At 36.2% G+C, this 17502-nt stretch overlaps 1 protein-coding gene across 1 annotated transcript; it reads left to right on the plus strand.

Annotated features, from left to right (window-relative positions):
* The first annotated feature begins 10773 nt into the window (after nt 1-10773).
* Nucleotides 10774-15587, plus strand: LOC105439087. Its single transcript, XM_030973570.1, has 7 exons — nt 10774-10930; nt 11805-12023; nt 12195-12335; nt 12715-12797; nt 13846-14038; nt 14529-14620; nt 15253-15587. The coding sequence occupies exons 1-7, from the start codon at nt 10787-10789 to the stop codon at nt 15266-15268; spliced, it is 888 nt and encodes a 295-aa protein (XP_030829430.1). The 5' UTR covers nt 10774-10786; the 3' UTR covers nt 15269-15587.
* The last annotated feature ends 1915 nt before the right edge of the window (nt 15588-17502 follow it).

The following is a 17502-nucleotide window of genomic DNA, read 5'->3' on the forward strand; positions in this document are numbered from 1 at the left end:
GCTGTTGACAGATTTGGTGGTGATGGGTGAAATTCTCTAGTTTGGGAATTTTGAGAGCAACGCGACACACCTGGGTTTCTTGCAGACCAAGCAATAATTATGTCGCTGTCAAAAACTTGAATAAACGCTGGCCACTGATTACCGTAAGCTGTCTGATGGTCTTGAACCGGAATGGTGTCAGTGTTGGCGGCATGTCCGAATATAAGTGATTTCATTGGTACCGAAAACAAATTATAATAATAGCGATACATTTAGGTGGAAAAGTTAAGAAATGGAGGGGAGGAAAAGGGAGGACCGTAGATCTATATAAAACACTCCAACCGTTGGAAATCTTTCTGCGTATAGCCTTGTACTTGTCTCTGAAGCAATGGATAATAATAGTATTGATTTGCGCATGGGCGCCGCCTGTTTGACTATCTAAAAATAGCACAATGAAGAAAGATCAGCAGACAGTTTTCAGGGTTTTCCCCCGTGTTCATAGATGGTTCACCCGGTACACGAGCTAATGGGGTAGGCCTATCCCTGTATAGCATAATTTCTATTATCCACACATGACATAATGTCTTGTAATTGCGCCATTTTTGATTGTTTTTTTTTCTTCTTTAATTTTAAGATCGTTCTATTGGTTTAACTTTACACATGCACATTTTCATTTCCGCTTTAAAAAACAACCTTTTCTACCCCCTTCTTTTTGTATGATTCATCAACGCTATATCGATGTGGTCAACCTATCACTGATGATTTCTTGAATCTGGAATAAAATATCGATTATGACGAAATTCACTACATACCGGAAAGACTCTTTCCGGGGGGGGGGGGTGTGAAATTTCTAGCTCGTAATAGTATAAAACATGTTCAGATACGCAATATGTCATTGCAATAATTATTAGCGCATTTGAACAGGGGATGTATCAAGCCATTAAAATCGCCTGAGGTTGATTTTTCGAAAGTCTTTAATATGCGACAATGTTTGACAAACAATATTGCTCACACAAAGGGACTGTTTTGATTATTTTCCTCACAGTAATGTTATCCAATTGTTGACATTCTATTGCCCATGTGTCAACTTTCTATTCCTATGCAGTTTGTTGGCAAATTTGCTTGGGCTGCTCCCCCCCCCCTCCCTTCCCTCAAAACAAAAAGCTGGATGTGCCCGTCGTGGTCATTCGTATTGCTCAAGCCATGGGAGGATCCAGCCGGCGGCAGGGGAGGGGGCCCAATTCGTGAGAAATTATTTAGCGGCGAAACAGCCGGCCGGTGAATAAGGGGGGGGGGGGGGGGGGGCAAAGAGCAATAATTTTTTTTTTGCTCCCGAAAATTTGAAAATCGTGCCGGCCGATAATTCGCTCCGTGAGAGGGGGGGGGGGGGGGCTCTCGAAAATTTGAAAAATCGTACCCCCCTCTCCAAAAAAAGGTCAATTAACGTGTTTTAACCTTTTTTCCCCAGGGGAGAGGGCCCGGCCCCCTGGATCCGCCACTGGCTCAAGCCACGTCATACACACCTTCACAGTTAATTTTTCCCTAAAAAAGCCTAAATCAAAGATGTTATCCGACAAGTGGATGTATTAGCTCAACAATATTCTCGGTTATCTATACCTGTTACCAACATGGAGATGACGAAATTAATGTTCTGCAGCAAGAAATTCATCATCAATTTTGCTTTCCTCGAATCATTAGTCGGGACGTATCTATGGGATAATGATGATTATCTTATGCTATCTGTATGCGAATAGATTAGTGGAAATGATGACACAATTCCTGAAACGCCGAGTAGGTAATGACGATTTAAACACTACGTTGACAATTTAATGGAAAAGAATGATTGACGAAGGGCGTGAAAGCATTGTGAATTGTTGCAATGCAACATCAAATTTATATTTGGTATAAATGATGTACCTGACCCATTAGCTTGTATTAGTTTGAATCATTGTGGCGATTAGATGCCATTTAGTAATGCTTTAAAAGAAACCCGTGCCACTGTTTTATTGTTCATTACTATATTCTCACTACAATAATAGTATATATACTCCTTGCGTTTTCCATCTATTTCTCTTACTTACTTCTCCTACCTCTGTTATAGGCCTAGTTCCTTTTTAATTTGTATTTTCCCTAAAAGATTATTATTAAATGGCCCTATTTCCTTTCACCATAAGTGGACTTTCTTTCTTTAAGAACATATATTTTAGTTAGCTCGAGCTCAAACTTGTCCTCTAATTCATTTTCACCAGTCATTGCACCCTTAAACGAGAACGGTAAATGATAGCACCTTTCAAATTCAAGATATTCTATGATGCCAGTGTGACCTCCTATTTGTGTACAGGACGTGTTTGAAATATAATTATAACGACTGAAATTAACTAATTGATTACAAGGTTCTACGAGAAGGCGGTAATAAAGGGAGAGTCTGGAATCTTTTGTTTTTACCTTTCAACTGAACAAAAAGTTCTTTTATTAACTATTCCGAAACTAGCACAAGACTCAAAAGTATATGAGTACAAAACAATGATAAATATAGTATGATCAAAAACCAACACAGCATTGAGGTAGCCTACTCTGCATCTGTATGGTCCTAAACAAAAATAAAACATAGTCATGAGCATAAAAGAAACAACAGTCATAAACAAAGCAGACTCTAGCAATCGTTAACATACAGTATATCCTACAGGTATCGACTATCATGCTATCTGTATTCGCAATCAAACTATGAGGGGGTTTTATACAAGTCAAAGTACCCGCAATGCATGCCTATTTATTTACACAAACAACAAACTGGATAAGAATACAAATGTATACTATTACTGGTCATCTTGATATGAGAATAAATGTGACCTGTACGATACATTTCTTACATTTAAGATACCACCGCTACCGCCAACATAATATATAACAAATATCTTATGGAGAGAGTCAAACAAAAATGTGTGATATGTAACCAAATTCTACATACAACCAAAGAAAAAATGACTAATCACCTTGAATATGGAACTGCAACAGTCAGGGTCCTGTTTTCGAAGCTTACAAAGTAGGCGTTAAACTAGTAGATTCATCACCTATGAACATAACCCAAACAAGAGCATGTACCATCATAATGATTCGGATGGATTGACAAATCATACAAGAATACAAAACAAAAATACACAAGATATATCAATAAACTCAAATGACTTCTACAATACATATTCATGAGAGACGCTCAACCTTTATCAATATCGCCTCATGATATATAACCAAATGACATAAACCTATACAACTATACTTCGAAGGTGATTCATCCTAATATAACAGTCAACTTTACCACCATTAGCTCAGTACATCAAATCTTCACTAACATCACATAACTGTATAACGGCATCCAACATATATATCACCAAACACACATAAAATACATGATTACAATTCAACAAAGTGATAAGTACCTACTTTGATTCCAGCAATTCCTTGTTACATTCAGCTAAAGCAGCTCTCTATATCAACCGTTTAGGGACAGGATTATGAAGTTGCTGACCCAGGCGTAAACACAAGCTGATAAGGAGAATTATCAACTTATCTGGAAACTCTCTCCTCACTGCTCTGTATATAGAATGCCAGGAATCAAGGCAACAATGTTACATATATCATAAGAAATTATATACATGAAATAAATGTATATAATGGTACATAAATAATATAGATCAAGACACATAAATCAGTGTTATCCAGGTTTAGTTGGTTGTACAGAGTTATATCTAGAGATGGGGGGGGGGGGGGGGGCTGGCAAGTAGGGTGTTGAGCAAATCACCATTTCACACCAGCATTTTCATATTGTAATCAAATTATATCCTACCCCCGCACACATTAAAAATGGGTTGAGAGATTTGAATTTCCAGCCTTATCTCGAAAGTGCGTAATTAACATTAACATTACCTAGAATAATCTAGTTAATATACATAAAGGGAAATACTATGCATAACCCACGCACCACGCACACAAATTAAAACAACGAGCCAATGTAACAAGCCAATTTTGAATGCACCTTCAATTCATACATATCTTAGGAATGACTACAATAAAGAAAATAAATAACCCCTCTTACAAAACCGTCGGTTAATGAGTAGATTAGTAGGGTGAGCTGGATACAAAATTTGAAATTTGAAAATTAAACGTCTTTGTAAGTTCACCCCCAGATAAATTGTTGAGATTTAATAAGAAGTAATAGCACACCATGTCCATCGTTCGTAACACAATGACGTCTCTAAATAATTTGATTGAAATTTTCAAGCTAGCCACACACAAGAAAGTAGTGATTTTATTCCTCATCCTACAGGTTATCTCTTGACCTACCATTGTCTTTTTATAAGTTCTTAATTATGTTCTGAACCCCTGATATACAGTTCTCGGATATGTGCGTTCTATGAATTCATATAATTCTCCTTCTTCTTTTTCTTTTTTTTTTCTTCTTATTGTACGTATAATAATAATAATTATTATTATCATTATTATCATCATTATTATCATAAATGTTATCATTATCATCATTATCATTATTACTATTATTATTATTGTTATCATTATTATTATCATCAGTAGTATTAATAATATTTTTATTAAATATTTCTATTATTATCATTATTTTCATTATCTATAGTATCATAACCATCATTATCATCATCACCATTGCTGTCCACCGTAAAACTTTGAAATGGAGAAGTTACAGATCTTTATCAAATACCCCGCCCCCATGACGGCACACCTGGAGAATAAGGACAGTCCCAAAAGTTCACTATTTGATTATTTTGGGAGGATTACAATTTGAAATATTTCGTAAAAGGAGGCCTTGAGGGGCAACTTTTCTTTTTAATCTCAACGCAATAATTAGCTGGACTACGATGACGTGCATATTTCCCTTTTGGGGGGTCTACTTTGTATTTTAATTCCGTCAGGCATCAACACTCGTTTGTAGCTGCTTATATATACGTGACATAGTGTGACATGTCATTTCTTTTTACAATCAAATTATGTTGATTAATTAGATCTGGTTCTGGTACATTTCACTTTGATCAAATCGATCGATATCCGGATAAAAGCGCAAAGTCCTTGGATGACAAGAAAAAAAAACGTCAATAAAAAAAACCATAAACTCTTCACAATAATTATGAGGAACTATCCATTTCTTGTTATGGGTGTATAATTATGTATGGAAATAGGTTGGAAATAATAATATGAATTACGACCTTATTTCTATAGTAAGATCTAGTCAGTCCCATTATGTATAAATGAAATATTGGGCTTTAAATGGGTTCATACAGTTATTGGGCTGGCGATCCCCTTTAGGATGTGTTATCCAAACCAAGAAGTGGCATATAGTATTTGAGAAAATACAACCTATTTGTCAAACTATTACGAAATACTGCGCATCGTCATGATTGGGAGGCCAAGGCTTGTGCAAAACTTCCTCATATTAAAAAATCTATTGCGTCAGACGAAATATGTCAAATTATGAATTACAGTAATGGTATATCTCATTCAATAAATGTCTGTTTTTTATAACGTCAGTGGCGTAGCTACTAGGACGAGGGGCACATCCCCTCCTGATCAAAATGGTTACCCAAAAAATAATAAGAAAAAAAGAAAAGAAAGACAAAGCGAAAAATGAGAGAAAGGGGAAAGGAAGAAGAGGTAGGTATTTATATAAAATGGGGAGTTGTCCGGCACTACATCACAGTAACACTGCCGATTCATCTATCAAAAATTGTAATATGTATAGTAATTACAGCATTCAAAAATTCATCATGGTCTTGTGATTTTGTTCAGTTTTTCAAACTTTCACAATACTGCTTCTCTGACTTTTGCGATTTCTGTAGGGCTACTTGCTAATAAGATGGATTTCCCTTAACTCAATGAAATACAAGCCTTATTTTCCTTTGAAAATATGTGTTGATAATTTTTCTTTTATATTAATCACTATTATATTCACAGAGTTTTTGTTTTTCCATCATTTCACTGAGTTCCATAATTGTGATAACAGCACAATCGCTATACAGGTGTATCATTGTGACGTCATACATGTGTCTCTGTGGTACGCTCATTACGCAACAATATCAACGAGCGCGCATTCATAATAAACATGCGCATGCGCATTGAGATGCCCATAGACTGTACTGATTAATTTGCCCCCACAAATTCATCATAACAACAGACACGTTAAGTTACACACGGGTTTAAACAGAAGATTAAAGAATACAATTTCAATTTAAAACTGGAAGAAAATTAGTCCAAACAAAAGATGGCGTCGGAAGTCGAGCATGAAAATAAGGTATGATTTCAGAATTATATAGTAAAACTTTATAGCGTATGTTTATAATCTGATGGAACACCATGAGCTGACACTGTCTTGTCGATGCAGATAATGTACATGTCTACTTTCTTTTTCTTGTATCGGGGGGGGGGGGGGGGGGGACGGGACGGGCTGCTTCAAAGAAAATCAAATATTATTTGACAAGAAATAAATAGCTAAGAAAAGGAAGGGGGAATTAAAGAAGAAAAAACACGAATAAAAATGAAGGAAAGAAGAAGAAAAAAGGAAAGAAGGGAAGAACGAAAATTTGTCATCACATTTTCATGTGGATCTTTTTTTCTTCTTCAATACACAAAGGTAACAAATTGAATACAATACAAAATACGCGATGAATAGGCCATCTTCGAAATGAAATTATATTAAATGCACATCTCCTTTTGTAAGTGCCTCGTTTCAAATTATTTCACTCGCCTGTTTCGAATAATTTGTATTTCAATTGTAAGAATGCGAATTGCATACATTACATGTTGCTAGACAGGACAAGCTATTATAATGTTTATCCCACTTACATGTAGCAACAATCAATGTGTGCAATTCGTATTGACTGACTATTTAAATACAATAATTTGTAACAGGTGAATGAATAGCACTTAACAAAGATTTATGCATTAAATGAGATTACATTACGAAAGTGGTCTATTATAGAGATACGTCTTGAAGCAGTTTGATCAAAAGTGATCATAAGATGGCGTAACACACAAATCCACTTAGCAGGCATAGGTCCCATGACTCGACTGCTTCCTAAAAAATAAAATAGTGAACTTGATCTTTTTATACCGTAGGCTTGCGGGTGCACCTTGTGAGAGAGAGAGAGAGAGAGAGAGGGAGGATTGAGGAGTTCTGAAAAGGGCTCTGACTCGGTAATCTTTCTTGAGGGTTTGTTAGTCCTGAAAAGGACTGTTGGTATAGTCTTGAAAAAGAATGTTGGTTATCTTTCTTAGCTTATAGTTCTAAGGAGATTTTATTGTTTTTAAAAAAAATGTTCGTAATAATACAGGCCTGAATCCAAGAAATACTCCCCCCTTCTTTCTCTCTTATTTTTAATTTCATCCTTGCATTTCAATCATTAAATCCAGCTCTCCGGACTAAAGAATCAAACACAAGCGACTTTCTGTATGACGAGGAAAGGAACACGAATGGGTTCATGAGGAGCCAGTTTCAATATAAAAAACTAAAAAATAATACACTTTACTCTAACGATATTAAATACATATTACATACCTTGCTGTTGCCTCTTTTCCCTTATTTCACCTTTTCACCATTCCATCAACCGCTAACACTCAAGGCGCTCTATAGGCAAAAGGCTTAAAGGGACCATGCCATCCAAATACAAGTTTATTCCTTTTGGCGTGTAGTCCTGCCTATACATCTCATTAATCTTTTGAATGTGTTTCATAGAGCTTTAAAGATTTTTTGAAAGATTTTTTTGTCAAACTTGCTAAGCTCCACCCTTAAAATCCTCCAGATCTCATTCCCCTTATGACATCATCTGTCAGTCATCAATGAGCTAACTTGAGAAATTTCATTCTGTTGTCTATTTTTCTCTTTTTCTCATTTTTTTTTCTTTCTCTCACGTACTTCTCTTTTCATTTCATCGATCGCTGCACCATAGGCGCTCAGGGAAACAAGCTCTAGCACCAGCGACTTTCAGTATGACGAGGAGAAACACGAAAAGAAGTTCGTGATGAGTCAGGCCGACGAGGTCCGGGAAAAAGTACTCAAAAGACACCTCAAACACCGGCTGCCCTTAAAACAAGGAATGTATGAGGTATGTTGCTATTCATTTCCCCACTTTTATACCATCTAAAGTGCTGTGAAACCATTATTGTGCGAGAGCGCTATATGAATGAACATAATGTTATTATACATGGGCATTCCAGCAGAGTGGCGCCAACATTCAACATAATTTATGTAGCTGGCTTAGATTCCCCATGTTTGAAGATCCATGGACAAAAATCAATGCTTTTGTTCTCAAAAAATTGGTCTGTTCAAGTTCACTCTGGCTTCAAACAAGACCTTTTCTTCATTTTTGTGTGATGTTAGAACGGTCAAAGTTATATTTCGTCATTGGCGGATCAAGGATCTAGAGTATCTGGCGGGGGGGGGGGGGGGGCAGGGGGAGAGAAATATCTGATAAGAAGAAAGGATTTACTGTAGCTCAGAAAGACAATTTCAATTTTTTTGCGGGTTCTAGAGATAAACAAGGACCCGGTGCTCCCAGTATCAAGTTTTCCAGTTGGGCTTCATAACATAATTATTATGCTTAGCGTCATTGCAGCCGAGTATTAATTCTTATACGGGGTCTGTATAACTGTATTCATTATGTTTCCAAAAGAAATCTTCAACTGTTGGCTTATAAAAGAATATTTAAACTGCTAACGTTTAAATGATTTGAAAATGAGACTGCCTTTTTATTTCTTTGTTGGAAATTTGTCAGGATGGAAAGTCCCTCTTCATTGCCCCTCCTTATACGCTAGTGCCTCACTCTTCTTCACATTCTGAATGTTCCGGTACGCCCTCTGGTGGTACTACTAATAAGCTTTGAAATTCAAGGCGCCAAATCCACAATATACACGAAAGTACTATTTGAGTAGGATATAACATTATGAAAGAGAAAAAAGAAAGAAAAAGAACAGATTCGGCTTCATTGTAAGCCAAATTAAAAAAGTACTTTTTAAAGATTGTTTAAGTAATTCAACTGATCTGGTATTTTTAATTCTGCTACTTCTTAACATTTTAAAATATAAATGAGGGCATGTTTAAGAAAAAAGTCAGTGTATCAATTTAAAAAGTGTAGATACACTCATTTTCGCTCTATGTTCTCTTTTTCTTTGCTTAAGTTATCGACCAGACGGCGTTCCGTTCAGACGAAGCAGGATCATCACTTCTATGACGGTCACCATTGGGAGGTCGGTGGAGTCGATCCGGCCAAGGACGACGGGTCCGATCCACTGTTCATGGAACATACGACGAGGAAACTCACCGTCCAAGCAGTCAATGAGTAAGGAGGCTATCGGATATAAAGCAGTAAAACGCGGCAGTTTTTGGGGTGTTTTTTGTTTGTTTTGGTATTGAGAAAATGAATGGCAACTGCGCTTAGCAAAGTTTCTACGTGCATTGGTTTGAAATATGCAGAAACGTCAAGCGTTACGTCATTTTGAAGACAAAAAAGCTTCGCGATTTACCGTATAATCCATGATATCTGAACGAGGTTTTAGGAGTGACGTGGTTTAATACAGGGGTCGCGGTGACACATGTCCCCCTTGCCGCCATTGAATGGCGAAATGGATAAAAAAAAGGAGAAGAGAGTAAGTAAAAGGGGGCTGATAATATTAGGGATGGCGTAGCCACATGTGTCATTGGTGCACGTTTGCTCCGATTGAATGGCGATAGGGAAAGAAAAAGATAAAAAGAAAGAATGAATCAGAGAGAGGAATGGGAAAGCGAAAGTAAAAAGAAGATATTAAGATCCCTCGTTTTTTCGCTTTTCATCTGCCTCGTCATGCCAATGTCTTCCAATGATTCCAGTGCTACATTCTTCATCCTTTTATCCCCTCGATATGACAATGGAAGAGTACGGAATAATATTGTGCCTTACCGATTTGTTTGTTTGTTTGTTTATTTGTTGTTTTTGTTGTTGAAAATGGAGACAGAGAAGTAACAACAGAAAGTATCAGACACGTAGATGAGTAAAATAACTGACCTGTCGTTTGCTCAGATTGCTCAAAATTAATGTCGCCATAATGTTGACGTTTGATGTATTCACACACTCACTCTCTCGCTCACTCTCTCTATGTCCTACCAGGGCCGTCGATGCTGAACAAGAGAGGCGTGTCAAGAAAGAATCACGTGACATGAGACGCGCAAGCACTGTCTTGACCCCAATGAACAAAGAACTCAAATCGATTGTCCACAAATCAAAGGTACTAATTTTTGTCCAGTTTTGCAGTAAACGGTCGCTAACGAGCCTTTATTTCCTTTTCTAAACATGAAATGAAATGAAGTCAATGGTGAGAAACTTTTGTTTTAGCCTTCCATGGGCTATTTTTTTACTGAAGTAAAAAAGAAATTTTCTAAATTTTAATCAATTAAACTGCTAATCTTTGAAGTCCCCCAAAAAATATTTTCGACGTTTCTCTCAGATTCTTTCATACAAAGAAAGAAAGTCTGAAGCAACTTTCAATTAATAAAGACATTTTTCATGAGCAGTTGACATAAACAAAGTGACGGTGTTTAAGATAAAGAAATGCTGCACATCATCAAAAATTCAATGAATATTCAAGTGAAGTATAATTTATCTTAAGCATAAAAGAGAAATCGCAGATTTGATAAACCAATTTAATAATGAACACATTATATGAATAATATTTGCGATTTCAATGGGCTCTCGCTTCTCTATAATTATACTCATTTTTGGGGGAGCAGAAAGCAGAGAAAAAGAAGGATAAAGATATGGTTATGAAAGTAGAAGAGAAACTGGATACTGTCATGGATCAGCTTCTTCATACTGACCATCTGAAAGAGATGGAGAATGCTGAAGAGGAGGAGAGACAGTGGCGTATGCATAGGATGGAAGACGTGACCGATTTTGATAAGGTTAGAACCACTCATACAGGCCCAAACATGGTGTAGCCTGAGTCCATCTATTGAGGGAGCATTTGGATGATATGGGAGGAGGGGGGGGGGGGGGGGGAGCCACGGGTTTATGGATATCCCTTTTTTCGTTCCTTATAAACAGGAGATGGATAAGAAAACGCAAGCTTAACCATTATGCTACACACACCACCGATATATGCATATTTCCAAAGCAAATTCAAACGATCAATAAAACCGCAGTTACCTTTTTTTATACTAATTTCGGGAAGGGAAATTTGGAGGAACAAGGATGGGGATAGAAAATGTGAAGTAATTAAAAGAGTTAAGACTGTCGAATAATTAAAGGGATGATGACAAGCATGGACATAAATAAAGACAAGCAAGTTTTTTAAATAACTTTGTAAAGACTTTTTCGAAATAGTAATAAAATAATTCTATTAGCCAAGTCCATCAGCTTTTTCAAATTCACGGACATAGATCATGACGACATATCACATACTCCGAACATGATATGCATACGATATACGACAGGGTATGGAGATATACAGGTTTACTAACATATTCAAATTAAGGGATGTTTCTTTCCTGGGGACCTAGTGACGAGTTATGTCATTAACATGTCATAATGAACTACTATACTTGGAGTCCAGTCTACATACATTACTTGTTGCCATGTCGGAAAGCCTCGGGCAAGCTTTTAGATTGTAAAGAACAACCTTTGTTTTAAAAAATTGCATAAAATTTGAATATGCTATTAAACCGGTCTTATTTTGCGATCATGTTTATAATTCTTCTTCTGTGTTTTTGCGTTCTTAGGCCTATTTTTTCTTGTGAAGTAATCTATTTACTTTGTCTACTCAATTTTCTTCTGAAGTCTCAAGCCGACAAAGGTCTCCTCGCCGAAGTCACGACGATGTCGAACGTGGCCAAAACCCGGCACAACGTCGAGACCGAACTCTTGGGTGCCTTCCACGACCTCGAAGAAGTCCATGACGAGGTCGAACACGGAGTGGACGATCTGTTTCGTGAGCTCAAGGACGAATTCGTGCTGTCGTTCAAACGAACCACACATCTCATGAAACTTCCGGGTTTGGTAAGGTTTCTCAATAATTTTCATCAACGCCATCAAATGACGTATTATGTAATCCTAACATAATTTTAATGGATTATACAGGTAGTTTTTAAATTGCCTTTAAGTTGATGTTCTCTTATTTTTGCGACCATGTTTTCATAATCAATTTACAAATTAATCATTTTGCGACAGGAAGAGAAAGAACGTCGACGTCGCATTCAGGAAATCGAGAACTTCGTGAATGAAGGCAAGAGCGACCCGCTAAAAGAAAGGGCAATGGATACTAAGGATACGATGCATGATGAACTCACTCGAACGTTTGCCACCGTGCAAGTAAGTTTGGAACAGTGGCATGGTAGCTACGGGGTTACGGGGGAAGGGAACATGCCCTAAAAAGAGTGTGAGAGAGAGAGAGAGAGAGAGAGAGAGAGAGAGAGAGAGAGAGAGAGAGAGAGAGAGAGAGAGAACGGCTTTGCTACTTTGCATTTTCATCATAAAGTGTGTGAGTTTGAGAAAGGGAGGGAGGGAGGGAGGGAGGGAGGGAGAAAGAGAGAGAGAGAGAAAGAGAGAGAGAGAGACCTTGATAAATGCACAATTATATATTTTCTTACTAACAAATATCTGAAGGAAAAGTCAAAAGACCTTCTTTTTGGCTCCTCTTCCTCTCCCTTTTACAGCGAAATTATTTCCATGTTTTATTTCATATTGCTAGCTGGCAGAAGCAGAAAAAGACGAAACAACTCGGGCTGACGCTGAGGTTAGGATGGGGGGAGCTCTAGAAGAACTGCTTCACTCGTAAGTTCAAATGCACATAGCAGAATACACAGTCCAGGGGCGTTGCCACGTAATTAGTGTCCGCTCCCTGGCTCCCTCAATAAAATGGCGAAACGCGGGGAAAATAAAGAAAGCGCGATGATAAGCACTAATTTAAAAAAAAAAAAAAAAAATTGCCCTCGAAAATTTAAAAATCGCACCCCCCCCCCTTGAGCACCAGGGGAGGGGGCCTGTTTCCAAATAAAGGTAAAATTAACATGCTTTTACCTGTTCTTTCCCAGGGGAAGGGGCCCGGCCCTCCCTGATTCCGCCACTGTCTCTGACACCAGGCCCTGAAATATATTTTTGCCGCCATGATATAATATAATAGTATAATCACATCTTAATCAAGCCTACATATTAATTATGTCATCATTTGCTTCTTAAAGTTTTATGCTATACGGGGATGGGTATCAATCGCACGAATCGTTATATTTCTTTAGTCGCAAATTTCAGGTATCTGATTTATTATACGGTCACAAAGGTTCGTACGAATGATAATTTCGTACGAATCTCCCTGCTTTTCCATTGTCTTCCCGAATTTCTATTGTCTGAAAATCGTTCGTACGGCGTTCGTAGCAGTTCGTAATGGAATTTGTGACCGAGGCTTAAGTTATAACGTTTACTGGATAATAGCACAAATGCAAACATCCATGATAATACAAACCAACAATCGAGCAAAGTATATTACACCACAGACATTTATTTTTCAAATTCTTGCATGACTTCCAAACAAATGTGTAAGTAAGGCAGATTACTTAAAAAAAGAAATGAAAAAATAGATTAATATAATTTTGATGAACTTTTTAGTATACCATGCATTTATATAATATACTTTTTAATCATGATGTATAACACGCAATATAATTGTAATGTATTTTCTTGCTTTACCAAATTCTTTCCTTATGATACTGGCTCCATCATCAGAGATAAATTAAATACCATTAACAAAAAACAAAAAACAAAAAAAAAAAAAAAAAAAAAAAAAATTCTTCGTTTCTCTCCCCCATTCCCCACCGCCCCACCGCAGTCGGAACAGCAAGATGGCTGACGACGCATGCGCAAAGGAACGGAGGCGACGAATCAAAGAAGAGGAGATGGAGTTTCGATCAAGTAGTGTGGACCCAGACAAAGAGCGCATGCGTGATGCTGTCAAACTAGTTCAGGAACAAATGCTGATCAAGAAATTTCATGGCAGGAAAAAGGAGCCACAATCAAAAAAGGTTAGTGAAAACGCACAATATTATTACATCCTTTCAGTTTTGGAAAGATAATTTATTGTGTAGGGCTACTAAGAAAATTTACTACTTTAAAAAGATTTTATCAGAATATGACGTGTTTATCTAAGATTACGAAGTAAGAAAAAGTTGGTAGGAAATGAAGATTTTAGTTTCAATACCGCATTTGCAAGATTATTAAAAATAATTTTTACCGGAGCGAGCGATTTTTTAGAGAAGGTAATGTGCAACTTTGGAATAAAAAAACAGCAACCCAAAGTTCCCGTGCATTATGCTGTAATTTTCCATCCTTCATTATGACCATAATATCTCCGGTCGCTCAACATATTGCACCGTGATATTTACTGAGAATCTTTAAAAAAAAAAATCTTATAACTTGTTCCTAGTTAAATCACATGAAAACTATTATTCTATTAAATAAACAAATCTAGTTCATCTCTTACTCAATTATTGCACATCTGAATAACATTTACAGCCAACGGAAACTTTTTCAAAGGAGGAATGTTTAAATGACAAGAAACTACGACAGATGAGAATGAAAGCCCGCAGACAATTATCTATTCAAGGGTAGGCCTATGTTTTAATACTCTTTTCATTTGTTTATTTGTTAATATACGTATTTATTTAGTGATTGATTGATAGATATATTGATTGATTAAATGGTTCATTTATTTGTTTATTAATTTATCTACCCGGTATTTATTTATTAGTTTGTTCTATATTCATCTTTCTTAAATACTATCCACTATAATATAATCATTTAAGTGCGGTTAATTCACTGGAATACTGACTATCCAGTTTCGAAGTTGCAAAAGGTCAACATAAGACTTGGTGATAACCAAAATATTAGCCCAACATCTAAATAAATTCTGGATAATTATAGCCATTTCAGTTTTAAAGTCTTAAATATTTGGTGCTTGTTGACGATATGACTATTCTCATGTCAATCTACATTAGATTTAGTATGATGTATGTTTGTTTAGATTTCTTCTTTGTCAGTTTGAGCCGTAACCAGTTAAAGGCAAATGTTGCGAATTTACGTCCAAGAAAAATGACTGAATTAATACCCCCCCCCCCCCCAGAAATAATGAATGTTCAAAGTCACTTCTAATCTCCCACGTAAACTGAAATTAATTGGAGCTTGACTCAATCATAATGTTTTTCTCTTCTTTGGTATCATGTCTTTTCGTTAAATACAGGGATTTGGATATGTAGCAGAAACCTGATCTAACATCAAGAGATTATTCCAACGCTTCAAAATACATCACAACACAGCCTCCGAGAGCATAATTTTAATCCTTGAATTCACCTACCATCTTGGAATCAAGATATATTTTGTTTTATTTAATCATTTTAACGACTACACTGTATAATAACGTGTAATAAGTACTAAACCGCTTGGCAATATAACAAAAAAGGGGAACAAGAATGTTAAACACATGAATAAATGCAATTACCTTTATTTGAATGTTCCCTTTTTCATGTCCTCATGTAACCTGCTGGCATTATTATGGCTTAGAATTTCAAGATAAAAGACTAAAATCGAAAAGAAGAAGAAGAAGAAGAAAGAGAGAGAGAGAGAGAGAGAGAGAGAGAGAGAGAGAGAGAGAGAGAGAGAAGAGAGAGAGATAATAAGAATACATGCGATACCCCACACCCTTGGTAGAATAATTCCATAATCCTCTTGTTCACGCGAGTTCTATCAATACTTCACCAACTTCTCTCTCTTCGTTTTCTCCTCCCTCCCCGACTCTCTTTCTCTCTCCTTCATCCCCTCACCAACACCCCCTCTCTCTCTCCTTGTTCTCCCTCCCCTTCTCTCTAATCTATCAGTATCTTTGATATGTCTCTTTCTGTTAACATTCCCCTTCAACCTGTAAGCATCTCCCCTCTTCCTTGACGTTTGAAACAGTGCCCAAACTAAAAACACATTTTCCAATAAGTATGCATGGAAAATAAGGTCTCGTATCTACAAAATATAAGCTACTTATATATTTTGAATAACTACTTAAAAAGGAAGTGAACATTTTTTTTCCTGAATCACATATCTTTATTTCATCTCATTTTATACATTCAACGAACGACAAAAATGAGCAGCCTAAGACGCTTTAGTTTTTCTCACTTTAACTTTCTCTTTACAAGACATTCATGGACATATTTTAAACACAGAGTACTGTAAATATAAATCATCTTTCTGAAGAAAAAACTTTTTTTGTGTGTAACTTCCTCATACATGTTCGAACATAGATATTATTCCTTGCACAAAATGTTTCTTTCTTTTACATGATTAATAGAATAATTACTTTTAAAACAAAGTAAGCTAACTTTTCTACAATTTCTAGAGAACTGTTTGTCTTTGGTTACAAAATATCTCTACATTTACAAAGGTAAATCTCACTTTCATACTTATAATTCTTCTATATTTTAATTTCTGTGAGCTGTATGAAACTTTCAATTTGCACTTGGCTACACACGTTCAATGTAAGCCTGTGCAATACGTCACAAAAGAACCTCCTCAAACTTGCACATAGATTTCCCTACATTTTCATCTATGAAAAGTTCCAATAACTTATGTTACATTGAAGTACTATGTGAAATCAATACACAATTCTTCAGACACAGACGAACATTATGCAGCAATATTTGTTCTATCTACACAAGTTTTTTTCCCCTTCTAAGTTTGTTTCTTCAAAAGTTCACTTCTTTCTATATTTTTTATTGGCAAGTTGATTTTTGGTGGGAACTTACTTGAATGTAACAGTCCTTCTCAAAGACAAACATTCGAATTCTTAATTATTTACATGATTACACTCGCTCCATGCATTAGTAAGCACCAGGTATTCATTGACTTGCATTGTATGTATTACCTCATTAAAATGTATTTCAAAATGGATTTACAAATAAAGTTGAATAAACTCACAAAAATATGTCTACTTTGGACCAAAGGTTCAGAACATCCATAAACGACAAGTCCTGTAAATGATTTTGAAGGCAAATGACAGTATTAACAAAGATTTGTCATTGTAGTCATACAAAAAAATCATTTGGAAAAGGCAAAGTCAACCTTCTAACTAGTAATTAAAAGTAAAATGATAGAGTTGTTCAAGTATACCACTAACTCATTAGTCATGATAAACATGTGTATAAATAATTCTTGAATAAGGGTCAAGTGAAACAAATACTAATGCTATTACTGATTATCGTCAAACTTACGTGTAATCCACGTTGTTATTAGAATTGAATCAAAATCATAAAATCAGTTTACACTTTACACATATGGATGGTTACGAAGGTCACATTAAGATAACTACTCTAAAAGTCATGTTTTTCAAATATTTTGTAATAATTAGTGCAAACTTGATATGAAACATGATAATCAGGCAAGAAAACGAATCATTAATAGCACAAGATGTTATCCCTTTGTAATAACAATTACAATAAATGGTTAT

Source organism: Strongylocentrotus purpuratus, unplaced genomic scaffold (assembly GCF_000002235.5).
Source record: "Strongylocentrotus purpuratus isolate Spur 01 unplaced genomic scaffold, Spur_5.0 spur5_scaffold_6, whole genome shotgun sequence".
Lineage (NCBI taxonomy): Eukaryota > Metazoa > Echinodermata > Echinoidea > Camarodonta > Strongylocentrotidae > Strongylocentrotus > Strongylocentrotus purpuratus.